We start from the raw sequence: 22185 nt of genomic DNA, 5'->3' as shown, positions 1-22185 counted from the left end.
ATGAGTTGGAACTGTCAGGGCATTGGAGCAGACCTGACAGAGGAGTATCTGGGAGATTTGTGGAAGACGCATCATCTTGATGTTTTGTTTTTATGAGAAACAAAAAAATGTTATTCTTATTTACAAAAATTTCAAGCTAAGTTTGGTTATGATAATATGTATACGGTTGACCCTTGTGGTTCCCGTGGTGGTTTGGCTGTTTTTTATATGAATGAAATAAAACTTTCTATTCTTTTTTATAGTAATCGTTTAACTGATGCTCAAGCCTATTTTGGACAATAATTGGTTTATCTATCTTTTGTTTATGGGGATCCTGTTCCCCAAAATAGACAGGAGGTATGGGATAAGTTGGTGGATCTTGGTTCATTCAGAATTGATCCATGGTTTATGATCGGTGATTTTAACGAATTGGTCGGGAACCATGAGAAATCAGGAGGGGTTATGCGGTCAGCCTCTTCTTTTGCGCCCTTTATCTCTATGATCCGGCATTGTGGTAAGTTAGAATTTCCTTGTTATGGTGAGCAACTATCGTGGCGTGGTAATAGACGGGATAATCAAGTGGTTCAATGTCGTTTAGATCGAGCCTTAGGTAATGAAGACTGGCATTGTCTTTTTCCTCATTCAAAGGTTGAGTATTTAGAAATGATTGGCTCTGTTCATTGCCCTATTCTGGCAACTTGTTTAAAATCGAACTTACGGAGGCAACGTCAGTTCCGTTTTGATAAGCGGTGGCTGGGGAGAGACGGTCTGCCTCGAGCAATGGATTTTGGGTGGAATCGCACTAAGAACTTTCGAATTCCGGTCTTCGTGGATAAATAAAAGAATTGTCGAAATTCAATATCATGGTGGTGGAAAAACAATGTCCGTGTTGGGCCTATGGTTATTTCCTCTTTGAAGGCGGCGTTGCAAGAGGCGAAGATGGATGACTCGATTTCGCAGGAGGAGATTCGTAGCATAGAGCGAAAGCTGAAGGAGGCTTATCGGGATGAGGATTTATATTGGCAGCAAAAAAGTAGGAAGTTCTGGTTACGGGTTGGCGACAAAAATACTAAATACTTTCATGCTTCCACGAAATAGCGGAGGGTAAGGAATAGGATTACTGAATTATATGGACCTGATGACATGTGGACCGAATCGGATTCGGGTATGGAGGATATTGCATCACAATATTTTGTGGATCTCTTTAAACGGTCGGATGTGCGGGGTGTTTCACAGATGCTTCAGGAGGTTCCTTCTTTGATCACAGACTCTATGAATAGGAGTTTAATCAGGAAAATCACAGAATCAAAGGTTCGCAAGGCTTTGTTTGCGATGCATCCCGAGAAGACACCAGGTCCTGATGGGATGACGGCAATGTTTTTCCAGAGATTCTGGTCCACTATTAAAGGAGATTTGGTAGCTTTGGTGAAGGATTTTTTCCGTACTGACCGGTTTGATCCTCGGTTAAACGAAACGAATCTATGTCTCATACCTAAGAAGGAGATGGCTCAACGGATGACGGAGTTTAGGCCAATTAGCCTTTGTAATGTGTGTTATAAGATTATTTCTAAGGTACTATGTTTCAGACTCAAGCGGTTTCTTCCATCCCTTGTTTCTGAAACCCAATCGGCTTTCGTTTCTGGACGTTTAATTACAGATAATATTCTGGTGGTTCAGGAAATGTTTCATGGCTTAAATACCAACCCACGATGTAAATCGGAGTTTTTGGCGTTCAAGACGGATATGAGCAAGGCATACGACCGTGTTGAGTGGGATTTTTTGGAAGCGGTAATGGTTAAGCTGGGTTTCGATAGAAAATGGATTTCCTGGATTATGTGGTGTGTTTCTTCTGTCTCGTATCAAGTCCTCCTAAATGGTCAACCTAGAGGTTATATCAAACCTCAGAGGGGTCTACGTCAGGGAGTTCCTTTATCTCGTTATCTGTTTATACTGTGTACGGAGGTCTTAATTGCCAATATTAAGAAGGCTGAAAGTGAGCATAGGATTTCGGGTATAAAGATAGCTCGGGATTGTCCTACCATTTCACATTTGTTGTTTGCTGATGATAGTTTTTTCTTCTATAAGGCTGAGCCTGCTGAATGTAGTACGGTTATGGGTATTATAGGAGATTATGGGCGAGCGTCGGGCAGGAGGTAAATTTGGAGAAATCATCCATCATGTTTGGCAAAAAAGTACCCCCTGAAGTAAGGACTCAGTTAAAAGATGTAATGGGTATCTCCAGCGAGGGTGGTATGGGCTCGTATTTGGGTATTTCAGAGGATCTCCAGGGTTCAAAAACAAAGGCGTTCCGATACGTCACTGACCGTTTGGATGATCGTGTGAATGGTTGGTCTGCAAAGTATTTATCAAAGGGTGGGAAGGAAGTTATGATTAAATTGGTAGCTCTGGCTCTCCCAACCCATGTTATGTCTTGCTACAAGTTACCAACGGAGTTAACGGCTCGATTAACGAGTGCTATCTCAAAGTTTTGGTGGAAGTCTAATGATAAGGCACGAGGTTTACACTGGGTCGCTTGGGATAGGTTATGTGAGGATAAATGTGAAGGCAGTTTGGGCTTCCGCGCTCTAGAACAATTCAATGATGCTATGTTGGCCAAACAATATTGGCGGTTAATTCATTATTTGTCTCTGATGGCTCGAGTTTTGCGAGGTAGATATTTTCGGAATAAACATCCTCTACAGGCTAAGAAACCCTATTCCCCCTTGTTTGCTTGCCGGAGTATCTTCTCAACTAAGGGTTTGGTGGAACATGGTTCTTGGTGGGCGATTGGTTTGGGATGTAACGTCTTGGTGTGGCGGGATCCGTGGATTCCGGATATTCAACCGAGACCAGCAAATGGTCGAGGTCGGCAGTTACATCCCAATCTAATGGTCAACCATTTGATTAATCCATACACGAAGGAATGGCATATGCCAATCCTAGAGGAGTATATGGATCTGGTAGATATTCAAATCATTGTATCTATGGAGATTAAAAAATCCTTTAAACCGGATAAACTGATCTGGCATTATACTAAATCTGGGAAATATTCGGTTAAATCTGGCTACCAGCTCGCCCGCGATTTAATAAAAGAGGTAGAGTATGGGCCGACGTGCACATCTCTTAGGGCTCAGGTTTGGAAACTTCAGGTTCCCCCAAAGATCCAGCATTTCTTCTGGCAGATTGCTTCCGGCACCCTTCCTGTGTTGGAAAGTTTGGCTCATCGGGATGTCCGGTGTGATCTTCTATGTAAGCGATATGGCTTGGAGGTGGAGACTATCAATCATGCTCTTTTTGAGTGTCCCCGTTTGCCTCAGATTTGGGATTTGTCTCCAGTAGATATATGCATTGATGGATTCCCCTTTGCTTCTATTTTTTCCAATCTTGATTTCCTTTTCTGGAGGGCGTCCTCCCAGTCGACTATTTCGGATATTAGTTTTCGTCTATCTGGAAAGATAGGAACAAAAAAGTTTATCAGGGTATTGAGGCAGAACCGGGTGATGTTCTGATCCAGGCGGCTACTGATAAATTGTTATGGGAGAAAGCTAGATCCTCTTTTTCGACCTCCTCTGATCCTTTAACCTTGGAGGATCAGACCCCCGCCCCCCGGTGTCAGATCGATGGATCTTGGAAGGCATCAGATCCTTTAGAAGAATTAGGTTGGTGGTACTGCAATAGTGAGGATGTAACGCTGTTATTGGGAGCACGGAGTCAATGTCGCGGTCCTTCACCCCTTCATTCGGAGCTTCAAGCTTTGCTTTGGGCGACGACTTCCATTTTAGCATCAGGCGTTGACTGACAGTTTTTTGAGACGGATTGTGCAGAATTACTGGCGATGGTGCAGTCCCCCGATGATTGGCCCGGTTTTTCCACCCTGCTAGATGAGTTCAGTTTACTCCGTTCCTTCTTTCCCTCTTTCTTGCTTTCGAGGATTCCATGCAAGTCTAATGTGCGGGCTGACTGCCTAGCTCGCTCTTCGAGATCGTTAAATTCAGCTTCTTCTTTTGTAAATACTTTTCCTCCGGTTTGGGCGACCAATCTTAGAGTTATCTTTTAAATTAATGTTTGGTTGACAAAAAAAAAATCTATATGTTTAGCTTAATGAATCTGACTTCTACTGTATTGGCTGAGCCTATATATATAGGTTGGAAGGAAAAACGTCATAATTATCTTTACCATTTTAAGATTTTAAAAAAATATAAAAAAAATTTAAACGAATATTCGTAATATATTATTCTAATTTTTTTAAAACAGGATCATACCATTGTTGACCAAATCAGGCACTGTCGTACTTATATGGCTCGTTGCAAGCTTAAACACAACCTAAATTCTGCAAAACAGATAGACGCTCTTCAATTCCGTCTTAACAGAGCCATGTCTAGTCTTCACTGTTCAGACAGAGATTTAATCCTGTGGCTAAGACAAGATTTAGCTGTTGCATACAAGAATGAGGAAATCTATTGGAAACAGAAAAGTAGAAATTTATGGTCACAAGCTGGTGACCACAATACTAAATTTTTTCATGCTACAACAAAGAACCGTTTCGCACAAAATTATATAAATTCAATTAAGGATGATCAGAGCAACTCTTATTGTGGTGATACTTCTATTGGCATTCATGCTGCAGAATTTTTTCAAAATCTGTACACTTCAACTGGTCATCCAGTTACGCCAATGGATTTGCTGACTTCCGACCTACTTGTAAGATTTAGAACAAGAAGAAGGTCGAGTGTGTGTAACAAGAGAGAGAGAGAGTGTAAGCGAGTGTATGAGTGTTTGAGAGTGTAGGGAGAGAATAAGAAAAGTGTAGAAGAAAATTTCATTCTTACTTAATTTGGTTCCTAGTTACAAACTAAATATAGACACATGTGACACAAGGAATATCCTATACAAGATTCTATAGACAATTAAGACTATGAAAGCAACATGTCTTCTCTTAATACAACATGTGACTTTGACTTAGGCTCCCACTTGCTTTCTCATTTCCAACGGCTACTTTAGTATCTTGAATGCCTACCTTGTCATTTCCAGATATGATGATGTTATCAACATATACTAGTTGACTACAATACCTTTGTCGCTTGGTAGTGTGAAAAGAGTATGATCAGCTTCTGATTTGCGAAAGCCTCTCCCAATGCAAGGTAGTGCTTAGTTTGTGGTACCATGCCCTTGGTGACTGTTTTAAACCATAGATGGCCTTGTTGAGCTTAACACTTTTCCCGGCCCGATGGTGTCTTCTAAACCGGGCGGGGGCCTCATGTAGACTTCATCTTCAAGCTTGCCTTGTAAGAACACATTCTTCACGTCCATTTGCCATAGTTCCCAGTCCAAGTTAGTGGCCAACGAGATAACAACTTGAACCGTGTGTAGTTTGGCCACCGGAGCAAAGGTATCTCGATAGTCCTCCCCATACGTTTGTGTAAATCCTCGAGCCACAAGTCTGGCCTTATAACGCTCAATCTTGCCATTACTTTTGTATTTGATAGTGAAGATCCATCGTGATGTGACTGCTTTCTTGCCCTTTGGTAAATCTGCCTCATTCCATGTGTGGTTGCGTTCCATGGCCGTCTTGTCATCGCTGACTGCATCACGTCACACTTTATGTTCCTTGGCTTCATCAAAGGTTTGTGGAACCCAATGTTTGTCTATTTGACGGAGAAAGGCTTGGTGGTCCAAAGGAAAATGAGCAAGAGTACATACAGCTTGAATCGGATGGGCAACTGCAACATTGTTGTAGTACACGTGGGGAACATGTTGTAGTCGTTGACTTTGCCGTAAGGGGATAACCTCCCCATGATCATGTGCTTCATTATCATCATCGTCATGTGTAAGTGGCTCATCGTTGACTCTCCTCCTCGAGTGCTTGGGGTTGCTCTTCATTGGACTCGGACGGGTCACCATAAATTGACTGAGTGGGGACTGCCTCTGAACCATTGGGGTCGAGGTCAACAAGTGGAACAGAGTCTCCTTGTGAGTTTGGCCCGGCTAGTTTGTCTTTGGCCTGATTGTTTTCTACCCCTAGCCGCTCAAGGATGATATGGAGGTTCTTTGTACGATCGGAAGAGGAGGTAGAGAGGCCGTGAAGGTCTTCCCAATTTTTCTTGCTGTAGTACCCTTGAGATTCAACAAACTTCACATCACGAGAGACTAGGACCCGTCTGGCCTCATGATCATAACACTTGTAGCCCTTTTGTGTAGTAGAGTACCCAATGAACATCGCTTTGGTGCTTTTAGCCTCAAGTTTGTCTCGTAGTTCACCTGGTCTCAAGACAAAACAAGTACATCCAAACACACATAAGTGATCAAAGGTCGGTTTTTCTTTGTTTAGTACCTCAAATGGAGAGACATCATGTAAAATCTTGGTAGGGATGCGATTAATGAGATAGCATGCTGCAAGGACCGCATCTCCCCAAAAACGCCTTGGAATGTTGGTATGAAACATCATGGACCGTGCTACTTCCATGAGGTGTCTATTCTTTCGTTCAGCCACACCATTTTGTTGTGGGGTATACGGACAGCTGGTTTGGTGAATGATGCCGTGTTTGGTCAAGTGTTGTTTGAAGGCATGACTCTTGTACTCGCCACCATTATCCGACCTTAAAATTTTAATTTTAGCATTATAATGGTTAGTTACATAATTTTGAAAACTAATGAATGCTTCAAGGACCCTATCCTTAGTAGGTAAAAGAGTTAACCAAGTATATTTAAATTTTTCATCAATAAATGTGACAAAATACTTTTGGTTTTCTCTAGACAAACGTGGGGATGTCTAAACATCCGAATGAACCAAGTCAAAACAATTTTCATAAATAGTTAAGGACTTAGAAAAAACTTTTTTGCAATGTTTTCAGAGAATACAAGCCTCACATTCATTGTTGTTAAAAGAAATACTTGGAAATATAAGTTCTAAAGCACGATAATGAGGATGTCCTATCGAGCATGCCAAATAGAATTGTTTGATTTGATAGAGATTGAACTAAAACAAGAGGCATTAGAAGAAGATAAATTCAAGTCCTCAAGCACATATAAGTCATCTCTAGAGACGCCTTGTCTAAGTACTTGACTGGTCTCAATATCCTGAAAATGCACATTGTTAGGACCGAATATAGCGTAACAATTCAAGTCGGTAGTAGCTTTCTTAACCAATAATAATTTTGAGGTAAAACTAGGCATGTAAAACGCTTTAGTTGTCTTATCAAATAGTTTTAATTTACCAATTCCCTCAACTGCCACCTTCTCACCATTAGCTATAATTACGTTTCCAATGGCTGGTTTAATTTCACTAATTAGCTTAGAGTCACTAATCATATGGTGTGATGCTCCGGAATCAACTATAAGCGCTTTAATTTGATTTAAAGCAAGATAAGAGTTATCAGAGGCTTCCTTGAGGGCTTCGATGAGTGCATCAAGGTCAGACTTCCTCACCAAGTCTGAATTGGCAGCTAGTGCAGTTCCATTTCCTTCGGAGGTTTGCTGGTTTGGTTCAGCGGTTGATGGTTCCATGATCGCTTGATGCGCTCTTGGCCCTCCACGGTTGGTCATGGGTCGGTTGACTCGAAGATGTGGATGGAGTATCCAACACCGGCTCTTGAAGTGACCAGGCTTCTTACAATGGTCACAAACCGGAGGGTTCTTGTCTTCATGTCGATAGTACCCCTTGTTCGCAGCCGCTACCTCCACCTTATTAGCGGTTACAAGCTCTCCTTTGCTTCCAAACAATCCAATAGAGCCATGTTCCTTTTGGATCTGGCTACACACATCATCTAGGCTTGGAAGCTTGTCTGATCTCAAGATGTGTTTTATGAGATCATTGTAGGAGGGGTTCAAAGTCAAGAGTAGACCGAACACCTTATCTTGTTCTCGCCGCTCGTTCAAGATGGCCGGGTCGAGGCTGGCAGGTCGGAGCATCTCAAGCTCTGACCACAGGGACCTAAATTTCCCAAAATGTTTGGTGAACTCCATATCTTCTTGGCTGAGGTTGTTGATGGTCCTCTTGATCTCAAATACTCGGTTTAAGTTGGTGGTGTAGTCGTACAAATTTTGTAATGTGTCCCATAGTTCTTTGGCCGTTTCGCAGTAAGAGTAGGCCTCGAGTATTGGAGCATCCAGAGAGTTCTGAATGATGGCTAGAACACTTTAGTCTTCTTGGAACCACTTGTCTTCACCACTCTTGGCAGCTTCTTTTCCTTCTTGAGCCGCCTCCTCCTTTGGCACTTCACTCGAAGTGATGTGAGCCCAAAGCCCTCGGCCACATAGTGCCGTTTTTGTTGTTCTTGCCCATAGCAAGTAATTCTCTCCCTTGAGAGTAGCTGGAACAATCAAGGTCTTGGTGCCTTCCATGGTGAATTGTTATTAATTGTCCACCGGTTAATATTATTATCCAACGGTTAAAGAGAAATGACTTTTGAGATCGAAACAGAAATGAGAGAAGAAGATAGAGCATAAGTGTTTGATGGATGTGAGATTTAGACTATGGAACAACAAGGCTCTGCTACCATGTAAGATTTAGAACAAGAAGAAGGTCGAGTGTGTGTAACGAAAGAGAGAGAGTGTAAGCGAGTGTATGAGTGTTTGAGAGTGTAGAGAGAGAATAAGAAAAGTGTAGAAGAAGAATTCAACTTCTTACTTAATTTGGTTCCTAGTTACAAACTAAATATAGACACATGTGACACAAGGAATATCCTATACAAGATTCTATAGACAATTAAGACTATGAAAGCGACATGTCTTCTCTTAATACAACATGTGACTTTGACTTAGGCTCCCACTTGCTTTCTCATTTCCAACGGCTGCTTGGGAAGGTTCTAGAAAACTTGTGACCGTTGGAGAGGCTTCATACACGAGCTGGGCCTTGTTATACATGATACTGTACGGACGGCCCATTCACATGTTGTACGGACGGTGTGGTATGGACGGTCCGATAAGGTACGGACGGTGTGCGATGTGAGGTTTCATACTACTATCACACAAACAATCAATGATGAACTAACAAAGGAGTTCTCTTCTGAGGAAATCTACAAAGCTCTTTCAATGATTGGTGATGACAAGGCGCCTGGTCCGGATGGGTTAACGGCCAGATTTTATAAAGAATGTTGGGAGGTCGTAGGACAGGATATAACCAACGAAGTTAAAGATTTCTTTACTATGAAACCAGGTCTGAATAACACCAACATTTGTACTGTAACACCCGCGAACCAAATTTGGGGATTTGGGGGTGGGTGTCGATCGACACCATGGGAGTGTCGATCGACACCAGCCTTTCTGGTTCGACCAGATTAATTTTATTACCCGATTTTGGGTTGGTTTGGGTTAATTGGTTTGCCTAAACCGGATATATAAGGGGAGAATCGACCCAAGTCAAGGGTTTCATGTATTGGTCACCGTTGAATAAGAAAAAGAGAGAAAAAGGAGAGAAAGTGTTTGAGAGTGTTCTTGTGAGATTTTGGCTTGTTCTTGGTGGTTTTTGGTGAGATTTGTTTCTGTGGAAGGTGAGGTTGTTGCTGGGAACGAAGGAGAAGCTTCTTGAGGAGTTGTTTCCACTGTTTTTAAATCAAATCTCCTGAAAAAGAGGTGAGTGCATGACCATGGCTGATCTAAGCCTGAGAATTCTCTGTTTTGCTTGTATTGTTTTTGTTTGTGGTGATTCCTTGTATGTTTGTGGTTGGGATGTGGTTCCCATGTGTTCCCGGGGCTTTGGAAGAGTTTTGGACGATTTGGAGGATTTGGGAAGTGGTTCTTCAACTTCCAGCTTCATGCAAATCGCGTTGAAGAGGCAGTGTCGATCGACACCAAGTAGGTGTCGGTCGACACCAAGTGAGGAGTGTCGATCGACACTTAGGTAGTGTTGGTCGACACCAACCTGTTCAGCATCGGTTGATGTTCGTTTTCCCTGGTTTGTTTGTGTTTGGTAGTTATTTGATAAACATTGGTTCTCAGTTGCGTGTGGGTATAGCCTAGTAGATGGGAGGATTGTCTCACTAAGTATTTATGATAATACTTACGCATCTTGATTATTGTTTGTGGTGTGCAGGTATGTGACGTGGAATCATGGCGATGAGAAGGAGGATTATCTAGGGTCTCGTTTGTGTGTTGTTGGTTATATTGTTTATGTTGGAACCTTGGATAGAGTAATGCTAGGTTATTGGATATGATATTTAGGAGTGTTATTGTATTGATGATGTATTAGTTTTGTATTATTGGTATGTTTCCGCTGTGCTTAATGGTTATTGTTGGTTTAATGATCTGTTGTGGTTTGGATTGGTTAATTAAGTAGTATGGAATGCTTAATTATGTATTGTATTTATTTAAAAATAAAAAAACGGGTTTGGTTGTTTCATGTATGATACCAAAAATCCAGAACCAGTTACGCTATCTGATTACCGTCCTATTAGTCTCTGTAATGTAATTTACAAGATCATTTCTAATTGTCTGGTAAATCGTTTAAAGCACCATTTAGATACAATTGTGTCAAATTCCTAGGCATCATTTATTCCAGGACGTATGGTCACTGCTAATATTTTGATAGCACACGAACTCATGCATTCTCTCAAAGCAAGAAAACGTGTCTCTCAAACATATATGGCTATTAAAACCAACGTCAGCAAGGCATACGACCGTGTAAAATGGAATTTCTTGGAAACGACGATGAGGTTGTTTGGTTTCTCATCCACATGGACTGATTGGATCATGGCCACTCTCCGTACAGTTGAATATGCAGTTCTCATAAATGGTACTCCATATGGAAAGGTGATACCTGGTCGGGGGATAAGTCAGGGTGACCTTCTATCTATGAGAACTCACACGCCTATGTACGTACGTCCGTACGTCCGTACAAGGAATCAAGATAGGCCGTCCGTACAATGAACCAAGATGGGCCGTCCGTACAGTTAGAAGGACCAACAAATCCAGTCCATGAACATAAGCCTTCGACGGTTGCCAACCCTCTAAAATCTTCTCAAAGAGCTGTTAGGCGAGTTGGTGCAAGTGGTACAAGTGGGAGCTTAAGTCAAAGTCATGTCTAACATAGAAGAGATGTCATTATCCGTGTGTGTATTTGTGCATAGGATCTTAGTAGAATATTCCATTTGTAATTTGTCTATATTTAGTTTGTACCTAGGATTACACTTTTCCGATTACACTCTAAACAATCTCTATACTCTCTCATTTGTTCTATCGCAACTTGCTACACAAGAAACTCTTTTGTTCTTTCTAAAATTACATGCTATCAGAGCGGTTACACTCCTCATTCTAAATTCTCACACCCACCAAATACTTCCGCTTCCATCTCTTTCTCTTTAACCTCCTTATGTTTCAACTTTGAAAGTCAAGTTCATTTATCCGTTGGACAATAGCTTTAGCCAACGGTCACTTCAACATGGAAGGTTCTAAAACCTTGATTGTTCCAGTTACTCTCAAAGGAGAGAACTACTTGTTTTGGGCAAGAACCACAAAGACGGTACTAGGTGGCCAAGGGCTTTGGACCCATATTACATTGAATGAAGCTCCAAAAGAAGAGTCAACCAAAGACGGCAAAGCTGTAGCCGCTAGTGGTGAAGAAAAATGGTTTTAAGAAGACCAAAGTGTTCTCGCCATCATTCAGAACTCCCTTGATGTTCCAATACTTGAAGCCTACTCATATTGCGAAACGGCCAAGGATCTATGGGACACATTACAAAATGTGTTCGGCAACACTACCAATTTAAACCGAGTATTTGAGATCAAGAGGGCCATTAACAACCTCAGCCAAGAAGATATGGAGTTTACCAAACATTTTGGAAAGTTTCGGTCCCTTTGGGATGAGCTTGAGATGCTCCGACCGGCCAACCTTAATCCGGCCAACCTTAATCCGGCCATCTTAAACGAGCGGCGAGAACAAGATAAGGTGTTTGGTCTACTTCTAACGCTGAATCCCTCTTACAACGATCTTATCAAACACATCTTGAGGTTGGACAAACTTCTGAGCCTTGATGATGTTTATAGCCAGATCTAGAAGGAACATGGCTCTATGGGTCTGTTTGGGAGCAAAGGAGAGCTTGTAACGGCCAATAAGGTGGAGATAGCTTCTGCAAATAAAGGCTATTTCAAGCATGATGACAAGAATCCACCTGTTTGTGACCATTGTAAGAAGGTTGGCCATTTTATGAGCCGGTGATGGATTCTCCACCCTCATCTCCGAGCAAGTCGCCCTATGACTAACCGTGGAGGACCACAAGCTCATCAAGCTACCATGATGGGAGAAGCAACGACTTCCGAACCAAACCAGCAAGCCTCCGGAGGAAATGGAATGGCTCTCGCAGCCTTTTCCAAGCTAGTGAGGAAATCAGACCTTGATGCACTCATCAAAGCCCTTAAGGATGCCTCCAGTGACTCTTATCTTGCTTTAAAACCAACTAAACCTCTTATTGTTGATTCTGGCGCATCTCATCACATAATTAGTGATTCTAAGTTGATTAGTGAAATTAAACCTGCTAGTTGAAATGTAATTATAGCAAATGGGGATAAGGTACCAGTAGAAGGCATTGGAAACTTAAAACTGTTTGATAAAACCTCTAAAGCTTTCTATATGTCGAGTTTTACATCAAATCTTTTATCCATTTAGAAAGCAACCACTGATTTAAATTGTTATGCAATATTTGGGCCTAATGATGTATATTTTCAGGATATTGAGACAAGTAAAGTGCTTGGCCAGGGAGTCACTAAAGATGATTTATACTTGCTTGAGGACTTGAATCAACCATCTTCTAATTTATCTTGTTTTAGTTTGATTATTGTAAAAACAAACAATGTTATTTGGCATGCTAGCCTTAGTACTTGTGTTTCCAGATATTTCTTTTAAAAATGATGAGTGTGAGGCTTGTATACTTGGCAAACATTGCAAATCTGTTTTTCCAAAGTCTTTGACTATTTATGAAAACTGTTTTGATCTGGTTCACTCTGATGTATGGACATCACCATGTCTATCTAGGGAGAACCAAAAATATTTTGTCACATTCATTGATGAAAAATCTAAGTATACTTGGCTAACCCTTCTCCCTTCTAAAGATAGGTTGCTTGAAGCATTTATTAGCTTTCAAAAATATGTGACTAACCATTATAATGCAAAAATTAAGATTTTAAGATCAGATAATGGTGGGGAGTACACAAGCCATGCCTTCAAGCAACACCTTACCAAACATGGCATAATTCACCAAACAAGTTGTCCCTACACGCCACAACAAAACGGTGTAGCTGAGAGGAAGAATAGACATCTCATGGAGGTAGCAAGGTCCATGATGTTTCACACCAATGTTCCAAAACGTTTTTGGGGCGATGCTGTCCTTGCCGCATGCTATCTCATCAACCAGATTCCCACGAAAATTTTAGATGATGTCTCTCCATTTGAGTTACTAAACAAAGACAAACCCATCTTTGATCACTTACGTGTGTTTGGGTGTATTTGTTTTGTCTTAAAACCAGGTGAATTAAGGGACAAACTTGATGCCAAAAGTACCAAAAGCATGTTTACTGGCTACTCTACAACTCAAAAAGGCTACAAATGCTATGATCCTGAGTCTAGACGTGTCCTGGTGTCTCGTGATGTGAAGTTTGTGGAAACTCGGGGATACTATGACAAGAAAAATTGGGACGAGGTTCGTGACCTATCCGCATCGTCATCCGATCGTGCCGAGAACCTCCGTAGTATCCTTGAGCGGCTAAGTGTTGAAAACAATCGGGACGCCGACAAATCAGCTAGGCCAAACTCACCTGGAGACCGTGTTTCACCTGTTGAACCTGACACGAATGGCTCAGATGCAGCCCTCACTCCGCCTACCTCCGGTAACCCATCCGGGTCAAATGAAGAGCAGGCACTAGAGAAGGATAGTCAAGCTGATGAGCAACTTATATATGATGATGATGATGATGATGAAACACATGATGATGGGGAGGTTATCCCATTACGGAGAAGTCAACGGTTACAACAGGCTCATGGGGAGGTTGTCCCCTTAAGGCGCAGTCAACGGCTACAAAAGGTTCCTCGCATATTCTACAACAATGTTGCAGTTGCACATCCTATTCAAGCGGTGTGCACTCTGGCTCACTTTCCTTTGGAACACCAAGTCTTTCTTGGTCAAGTGGACAAACACTGGGTACCAAGCACTTATGATGAAACCAAGGAACACAAGGTGTGGCGTGACGCCGTTAGTGCTGAAAAGACGGCAATGGAGATAAACCACACATGGGATGAGGCTGACTTACCCAAAGGGAAGAAGGCAGTCACTTCCCGATGGATCTTTACTATTAAATACAAGAGTGATGGGGAGATTGAACGCTATAAGGCGCGACTTGTTGCACGAGGACTATCTTGATATGTTTGCTCCGGTAGCGAAAATCCACACTGTCCGTGTGGTTCTCTCATTGGCTACCAACTTGGATTGGGAACTGTGGCAAATAGACGTCAAGAATGCATTCTTGCAAGGCAAACTCGAGGATGAAGTATACATGCGACCTCCACCCGGCTTAGAAGAGACCATTGGTCCGGGCAAAGTCTTCAAGCTCAACAAGGCAATCTATGGTTTAAAATAGTCACCAAGAGCCTGGTACCATAAACTGAGTACCACATTGCTTGGGAGAGGCTTTCGCAAATCAGAGGCTGATCACACCCTCTTCACACTACCAAGTGAAAAAGGTATTGTAGTCATTCTAGTATATGTTGATGACATCATCATATCTGGAAGTGACAAGGTAGGCATTAAAGAAACTAAAGACTTTCTTAAATCAGTCTTTGACATCAAAGATCTAGGAGAGCTCAAATATTTTCTTGGGATATAAATATATAGGTCTAATGAGGGTTTATATCTATCACAAAGGAAATATGCTCTTGATCTTTTAAGTGAAGCAGGAAAACTTGGAACCAAGGCAGTAACAACACCACTTGAAGAAAACTATAAGACAGGAGGAAAGGGGGAGCTTGAGACAGCTCCATTCAAAGATGTTACAAGATATCGGCGATTAGTGGGTAAGCTCATATACCTTACCATTACTCGACCTGATATTTGCTTTGCTGTGAACTAGGTGAGCCAGCACATGAAAAATCCAATGATACATCATTGGCACATGGTGAATCGGATCCTCAAGTACATCAAAGGTGCACCAGGGCAAGGCATTTGGATGGGAAGGAACGAAACTACGAAAATAGTGGGCTATTGTGATGCTGACTATGCAGGAGACCGTGAGGATCGTCGATCAACCACAGGATATTGCACATTCTTAGGAGGCAACCTTGTGACATGGAAAAGCAAGAAACAAAAAGTAGTATCACTATCAAGTGCTGAAGCCGAGTATAGGGCCATGAGGAAACTAACTACCGAGTTGATGTGGCTTAAAGCCTTGCTAAAGGATCTTGGATTCGAGTCATCAAAACTTATCACCATGCACTATGATAATGAAGCAGCCATTCACATAGCCACAAACTCGGTGTTTCATGAGAGGACAAAACACATCGAAGTTGATTGTCACAAGGTGCGAGAACAGATTCAGCTTGGTGTCACTCTTCCATGCCACACCAACAGCAAAGAACAACTAGCCGATATCCTTACCAAGGCAGCCAGTCCACAAGTGTGTGAGTATATTCACCCTAAGCTCGGTCTTCAAGACCTTACTCGACCATGAGTTTTCCTAACATGGCACCTACACTCTTTTTCCCTTATGTATAGTTTTTCCTAAGTGGTTTTCTATACTAAGGTTTTTAGTGAGGTGGGTGCTCGTTATTCCAAGCTTAATCGATGATCTTAATCGATCAAAGCTTGAGGGGTAGTATGAGAACTCACACGCCTATGTCCGTACGTCCGTACGTCCGTACGTCCGTACAAGGAATCAAGATAGGGCGTCCGTACAATGAACCAAGATGGGCCGTTTGTACAGTTAGAAGGACCAACGAATCCAGTCCATGAACAAAAGCCTTCAACGGTCGCCAACCCTCTAGAATCTTCTCAAATAGCCGTTAGGCGAGTTGGTGCAAGTGGTGCAAGTGGGAGCTTAAGTCAAAGTCACATGTCTAACTTAGAAAAGATGTCGCTATCCGTGTGTGTATTTGTGCATAGGATCTTAGTAGAATATGCCATTTGTAAATTGTCTATATTTAGTTTGTACCTAGGATCTAAATCAAGTAAGAAGAAATAAACCTTCTTCTCCTTTACACTTTTCCGATTACACTCTAAACAATCTCTATACTCTCTCATTTGTTCTATTGCAACTTGCTACACAAGAAACTCTTTTGTTCTTTCTAAACTTACACTATCACCTTATTTGTTTATCCTCTGTGCAGATATACTCAGTCATCTTATAAACTCTCAAGTTTCCTCTAGACACTTACAAGGGATAAAAATTAGCAATGGAGTTCCTCTTATCACTCATTTGCAATTTGCAGATGATGGCTTGTTTTTCTGTCGAGCAAATAAACGTAATTGCCAAGCCTTGAAGGATGTATTTGATGTCTATGAATACTATCCAAGACAAATAATTAACACATCAAAGTCCCTTCTTACATTTGGATCTCGCGTGTATGGTCATCGCCAAAGTTCAATGCAGCAAATTCTGCAGATTTCAAATAAAAAGGGTGGTGGAAAGTATCTTGGTCTGCCATAACAATTTGGTAGCAAAAAGAAAGAAATGTTTGAGTATATAGTCAATCGTGTTCGACAACGTACTTCTAACTGGAGTGGAAAATTCCTATCACCAGCAGGAAAGGAAGTTTTGCTTAAATCTGTAGCAGCAGCCATGCCTATTTATGCAATGTCCTGTTTTAAACTACCACTTGGCCTAATATGAGAATTGGAGTCTCTATTAACGAACTCTTGGTGGAAGAAGAACACATCTTCAAGAGGTATTCCGTGGATTGCTTGGAAAATACTGCAATATTCTAAGAAAGAAGGTGGTTTGGGTTTTCGGGATTTAGCAAAGTTTAATGATGCTCTGTTAGCGAAACAGGCTTGGAGAATTTTACAATATCCTAATAGCTTGTTTGCTAACGATATGAAGGCTAGATACTTTCCTGATGAATCAATCCTGGATGCTACACCAAAAAAATCTCAGTCTTATGGTTGGTCTTCTATACTTATTGGTCTTGAATTGCTAAAAAAAGGTTTACGAGTTGTTGTTGGAGATGGTTCATCTATTTGTGTCAACATTAGTAATGTCTGCATTTATTCATTCACATGGTTCCGTTAAGTCTTGGAATACTCAAGCTGACGCCAACCTCCTTGAACCGACAGATTATGATGCGTTAAAGCAAATATACATTCCTCAGTCTAGAATGATGGATAAAATCATTTGGCATTACAACTCCTCTGGTGAATACACAGTTCGATCTGGCTATTGGTTTGCTACACATGATCCTACCAATCTGGCACCTGCTCCTAACATACCTTATGGTTCTGTTGAGTTGAAAAAACAAATTTGGGCCCTGCATATTTTACCAAAAATAAAGCACTTTCTTTGGAACGTTTTATCTAAATCAATAGGATCAGCAACTAGACTTATCTCTCTTGGTCTAGCCATTGATAAAACTTGTCAACGATGTAAACAGTCTGACGAAACGACCAACCATACTTTATTTACTTGTCCCTCGGCTCAGTTAGTTTGGAATCTGGCAAATCTCCAACTGCAGACTTCTTTTCATAACACAGACCATGAATTAAATGTCTCTTATTTGCTACGAATACACAAAGACTGCACTTTATCTATGGAACAAAAACTTTTACCATTTTGGTTAATCTGGAACATTTGGAAAGGTCGCAACAACTTTATCTTTGATAACAAAGCAGAGGATCATCATCAAACCTTTTCACAATCCAAAGCAGATATTACTGAATGGATATTGTCCATGGAATCACAAAAGCGCCAGACGTCTTCTTGTCTTCAATCGATAAACCCTCATTGGGCACGACCTACACTACCAATGGTTAAATGCAACTTTGATGTCAGTTATACAGCTAACTCCAAGAAAAACAATAGGAGGATGGATGGTTCGTAATTTCCTAGGTGTAGAATTATTCCGGGGCTCAAGTCTACTAAGGGCTGCAAATAGTCCTTTAGAAGGTGAAGCAGAGGCGTTACTGTTCACAATGCAACAAACTTTGAACAACGGCTATACAAATGTTTGCTTTGAAGGAGATTGTAAAACTTTAATTGATTGTCTAAATAGATCTCTGATAGATGTTTCCATTTACAGTTTAATTCAGGATATTAAGTTCTGCTCCAGGCAGTTTACTAAGGTTCAATTTTCTTTTGTTTATCATTCAAACAATGAGGTGGCTCATTTATTAGCAAAACATGGTTGTACTAATCTAGATTTCTTCAGATTGTATGTATCCACCTATATGGTTGATGGAACCTTTGTATTTTGACAGATTTTATTCTGAATATATTTCTTTTGCTGAAAAAAAAAATGTATATATTAGATTTTGGATTTTGCCATTTTTTAATGAATTTTGACTTTTAATTCATATATTTTCGTAATTAATATTTTAATAATTTTTAAAAATTATAAAAAGTGTAAAAACGTCCAGATTTGAATCTCATTAATGGCAAAATAGTAATCCTAAGTCTAAGGATGAATGTGGTGTGTTTTTGCAACCTAAATAGGAGAAAAAAGCTTGTCCAAAAATATTTTGAGGGCAATTTTCATTAAGGGCAATAGAGGTCAATTTTTGTTAGATTGAATGTGAGCTCTTTCGACTACTCCTTTAATATACTAGTATAGTACCCGCACTACGCCGCGGGATTGTTTTTTTCCTTTTTCGGTACTATTTTGTTGTGGTTTTTTTTTTTGTCAACCAAACATTAATTTAGAATAAGACTCCAAGGTTGGTTGCCCAAACTGGAGGAAAAGTGTTTACAAAAGAATTTGCGGAAAGTAAAGATCTTGAAGATCGGGCAAGGCAATCTGCCTGAACATTGGTCGTGCGCGGGATCTTTGATAGCTGGAAGGAAGGAAAGGAAGAACGAAGCAGATTGAACTCATCCAATAAATTGGAGAAAGCTGGCCACTCATCCGGACATTGCACCATTGACACTAATTCCGCACAATCTGACTCAAAGAGCTGACAATCAACACCTGACTCCAAAAGGGAGACCATCGCCCATAACAGCGCCTGCAACTCCGAATGTAAGGGTGAAGGACCGTGCCGCTGACTTCGTGCTCCTAATAACAACGTTTTATCCTCACTATTGCAAAGCCACCAACATAAACCTTCCAAAGGGTCTAAGGCCTTCCAAGAGCCATCTACCTGACACCGGGGTACAGAATCCCGAACCTCCAAAGGTAAAGAATCCTGAGGGGCCGCATTGAAGAACCTGGCCTCCTCCCATAGCAGCATGTCAACGTTCGCCTGGTTAATAACCTCAACCGGCTTAGCTTCGCAGCCCTGAAAAATTTTGTTATTCCTGTCCTTCCAAATTGACCAAACCACCCATGGCAATTTCAATCGAAGATCTGAAGCAATCGGCGCCCGCCAAAACAGAAATCTAAATTTGAAAAGATAGAGCCAAAGGGGAAACCCTCGCTACCAGAGACTAACGGGACAAATCCCAGATGCGACGTGATCGGGGACACTCAAAGAGAGCATGATTGATAGTCTCCGCCTCCAAACCACATCTACTACAGAGCAAAGCGCACCGGACCCCCTGGTGAGCCAAATGTTCCATCACAGGAAGATAGCCGGAAGCCATTTGCCAGAAAAAGTGCTGGATCTTCGGGGGAACCTTAATTCCCAAGCCTGGGCCTTAAGAGCCGTGCACGTCGGACCGTACTCCACCTCCTTAATTAATTCACGTGCAATGCGGTAGCCAGATTTGACCGAATACCTCCCTGATCTAGAATAATGCCAGATTAGTTTATCCGGTTTAAAAGATTTACTTATCTCCATCGATAATATGATCTGAATATCCCCTAGATCCATATACTCTTCCATCGGTTTAAAATATTTTGTTGTGTTTTTTTTTATATTGTTTGTAAGTTTTTCTTAATTTGTTTGGAATTTGTTGGTATGCGGACTATTTTTGATAATTAATTGTAGTTTAAGATAAATAAGATTGAGCATTTAAAAGTCTTGTAAAAATTGGAATTCAGTATTATGATTTTACTCAAATTTTATTGTATACTTTATGCATTTTAATATTTATAAGGTAACCACTTGAATGACATCCTCTTAGCAAAAACACAAGATTATGAATTTTCTTTTTTGTATCATCTTTTTGTGAAAATTTATTTTACTTTAAGAAAACAACAAAAGTCTTATTTATTATTCTAAACAATGCTTTAAGTCTGATCCATAAAGAAAACCAAAATATCAGTCAACTAAGTTCCATCATAAATTAATTATTTTTACTTTAATTTTAATAGTTAATATTGTAAATAACTGAATTAATATATATTTATCATTATAAAAGTTTAGCTTAATTTTCCCTTATAAAATATATATACAATATTGTAAATAACTGAATTAATATATGTTTATCATTATAAATATTTAAATAAAATGTTGGTTTGAGTTATTTGTTTTGAATAGAGATTTTTGAAAAAAATGATTTTCTTTCCATAAAAATCATATTGATAACTTAATAACTGGAAAAATGATTATATGAATAATCAAATAAATTTAAAGACAAAAAATATTATAACAAATATGATTATGTTGTCCAAAGAAAACACCCTACCTCTCCGGAAAATTTTACTTTTACTTCAAATTTGTATTCTTTATTGAAGAAATTTATGGTGATTCAGCAAATTACCTTGACATGATCCAGATTATGCCCAACAACTCTTTTAATTACCATATCTTTAGAAAACTTTTTCCATAGCTATAATTTTACTTGATGAGCCGTAAATCTCATTCCAAAATTTGCATATGTGCTAAACAGCAAAAAATAGAAGCTATTGTTTGGGCTTTGACCAATCCTACGGCTCATTAACACTTCTCATAACCAAAACACATTAAGCCCAACTTCTCTAGACTACTGACATGTATTAATTGTTTTAATTTGATAGGCTGTTGATTTTTTCTGAGGTGTCAACATCAGCTTCAATATTGAGGCTGATGTGTCAGAAAATAAGAGCAACACATTCTATTTTTATTGTATTGAGTTGATAAAAAAAAAAATCAAACCTTAAAGAGAGAACAACACTAATTTTGTTGTTAATTATGGATAGAGAGACCCATATGATTTCTCTTGGAAATCCTGGTCTGGATTCCATGTATATTCTGTCTGTCTATATAATATATTAGCCCTGTAAATTCGGGTAATACGGTTCGGTTCGGGTTGATTATTTTGGTAATCGGGTATTTACAGTTTTTTAAAATTGTTCGGCAACTAACCAAAATTAAATTCGGTTCAGTTCGGTTCTGATATTGGTTCATTTGATTATGAGATTAAAGACCCGAACTAACCGACTTTATTTTTTTAATTAAAATTCAATTTTTTGGGTTTTAAAAATATCATTTCAGTTGTAAAAACCCAATAAAAAGCCCAACAAAGAAAAGCCCATCAAAATACAGAACAATAAACAATTAGGGTTTTCTTCTTTTGTGGAAGAGGAAGCAGCAGCAGACAACGGCGGTTCACTCAAACTCTGGTTGCGGACGACGGCGGTTCACTCAGGCGACATGGAACAAAGCGGAAGAAGATCGAAGAAGAAGAAGAAGAAGAAGAATGGTGAACAAACAGAGAAGAGATTAATTGAAGTGAGAAGAAATCGAACGAAGAAGAAGAATATTTCAGAGAAATCAAATGTAAGAAGATTGAATGTTGGTTGAGAGTCTTCGTGTTCTTGTTTGGTGGAAGGAAGGTAAGACTGCGAGTGAAAAAAAAAAAAAAAAAAAAAAAAAAAAAAAAAAAAACTAGGGTTAGTCAATTATGTTTAGAACCTAGAATTTATAGTAAAATCCTTAATTTTCGGTTATCGGTTACCCGTTCGGTTAACCCAACCGAACCGACCCGAAGACATACACAAACTTTCTGCAGAAATTGTGCCGATTGAACCGAACAAAGAAACACTAACCGAACCGTTTGTCTGAATCTCGGTTCGGTTCGGTTTGGACAATTTGGTTAGGTTATTTTTCCCAGGGCGATAATATATATATATATAGGTTTTAACCCGCGGTACACCGCGAAATCGAACGAAGAAGAAGAATGGTTCAGAGAAATCAAATGAAAGAAGATTGAATGTTG

At 40.1% G+C, this 22185-nt stretch overlaps 2 protein-coding genes across 2 annotated transcripts; both read left to right on the top strand.

Moving 5' to 3' along the window:
* LOC104759619 (uncharacterized) lies at nucleotides 1–3778 on the top strand. Its single transcript, XM_010482529.2, has 7 exons — nucleotides 1–86; nucleotides 330–801; nucleotides 898–1032; nucleotides 1078–1551; nucleotides 1657–2132; nucleotides 2222–3314; nucleotides 3458–3778. Exons 1-7 carry the CDS (start codon nucleotides 1–3, stop codon nucleotides 3776–3778), a joined length of 3057 nt encoding a protein of 1018 aa, XP_010480831.2.
* Nucleotides 3779–17149: 13371 nt separating this feature from the next.
* Nucleotides 17150–17989, top strand: LOC147924240 (uncharacterized). The gene has a single exon (XM_087496677.1). It carries the CDS (start codon nucleotides 17150–17152, stop codon nucleotides 17987–17989), a length of 840 nt encoding a protein of 279 aa, XP_087352803.1.
* Nucleotides 17990–22185: the final 4196 nt, after the last annotated feature.

Source organism: Camelina sativa, chromosome 17 (genome assembly GCF_030686135.1).
Source record: "Camelina sativa cultivar CO46 ecotype springtype chromosome 17, ASM3068613v1".
In the NCBI taxonomy this organism is placed as follows: Eukaryota; Viridiplantae; Streptophyta; class Magnoliopsida; order Brassicales; family Brassicaceae; genus Camelina; species Camelina sativa.
Note: the sequence above shows the minus strand (reverse complement) of the source record. Positions and strands in the feature narration are given on the sequence as shown.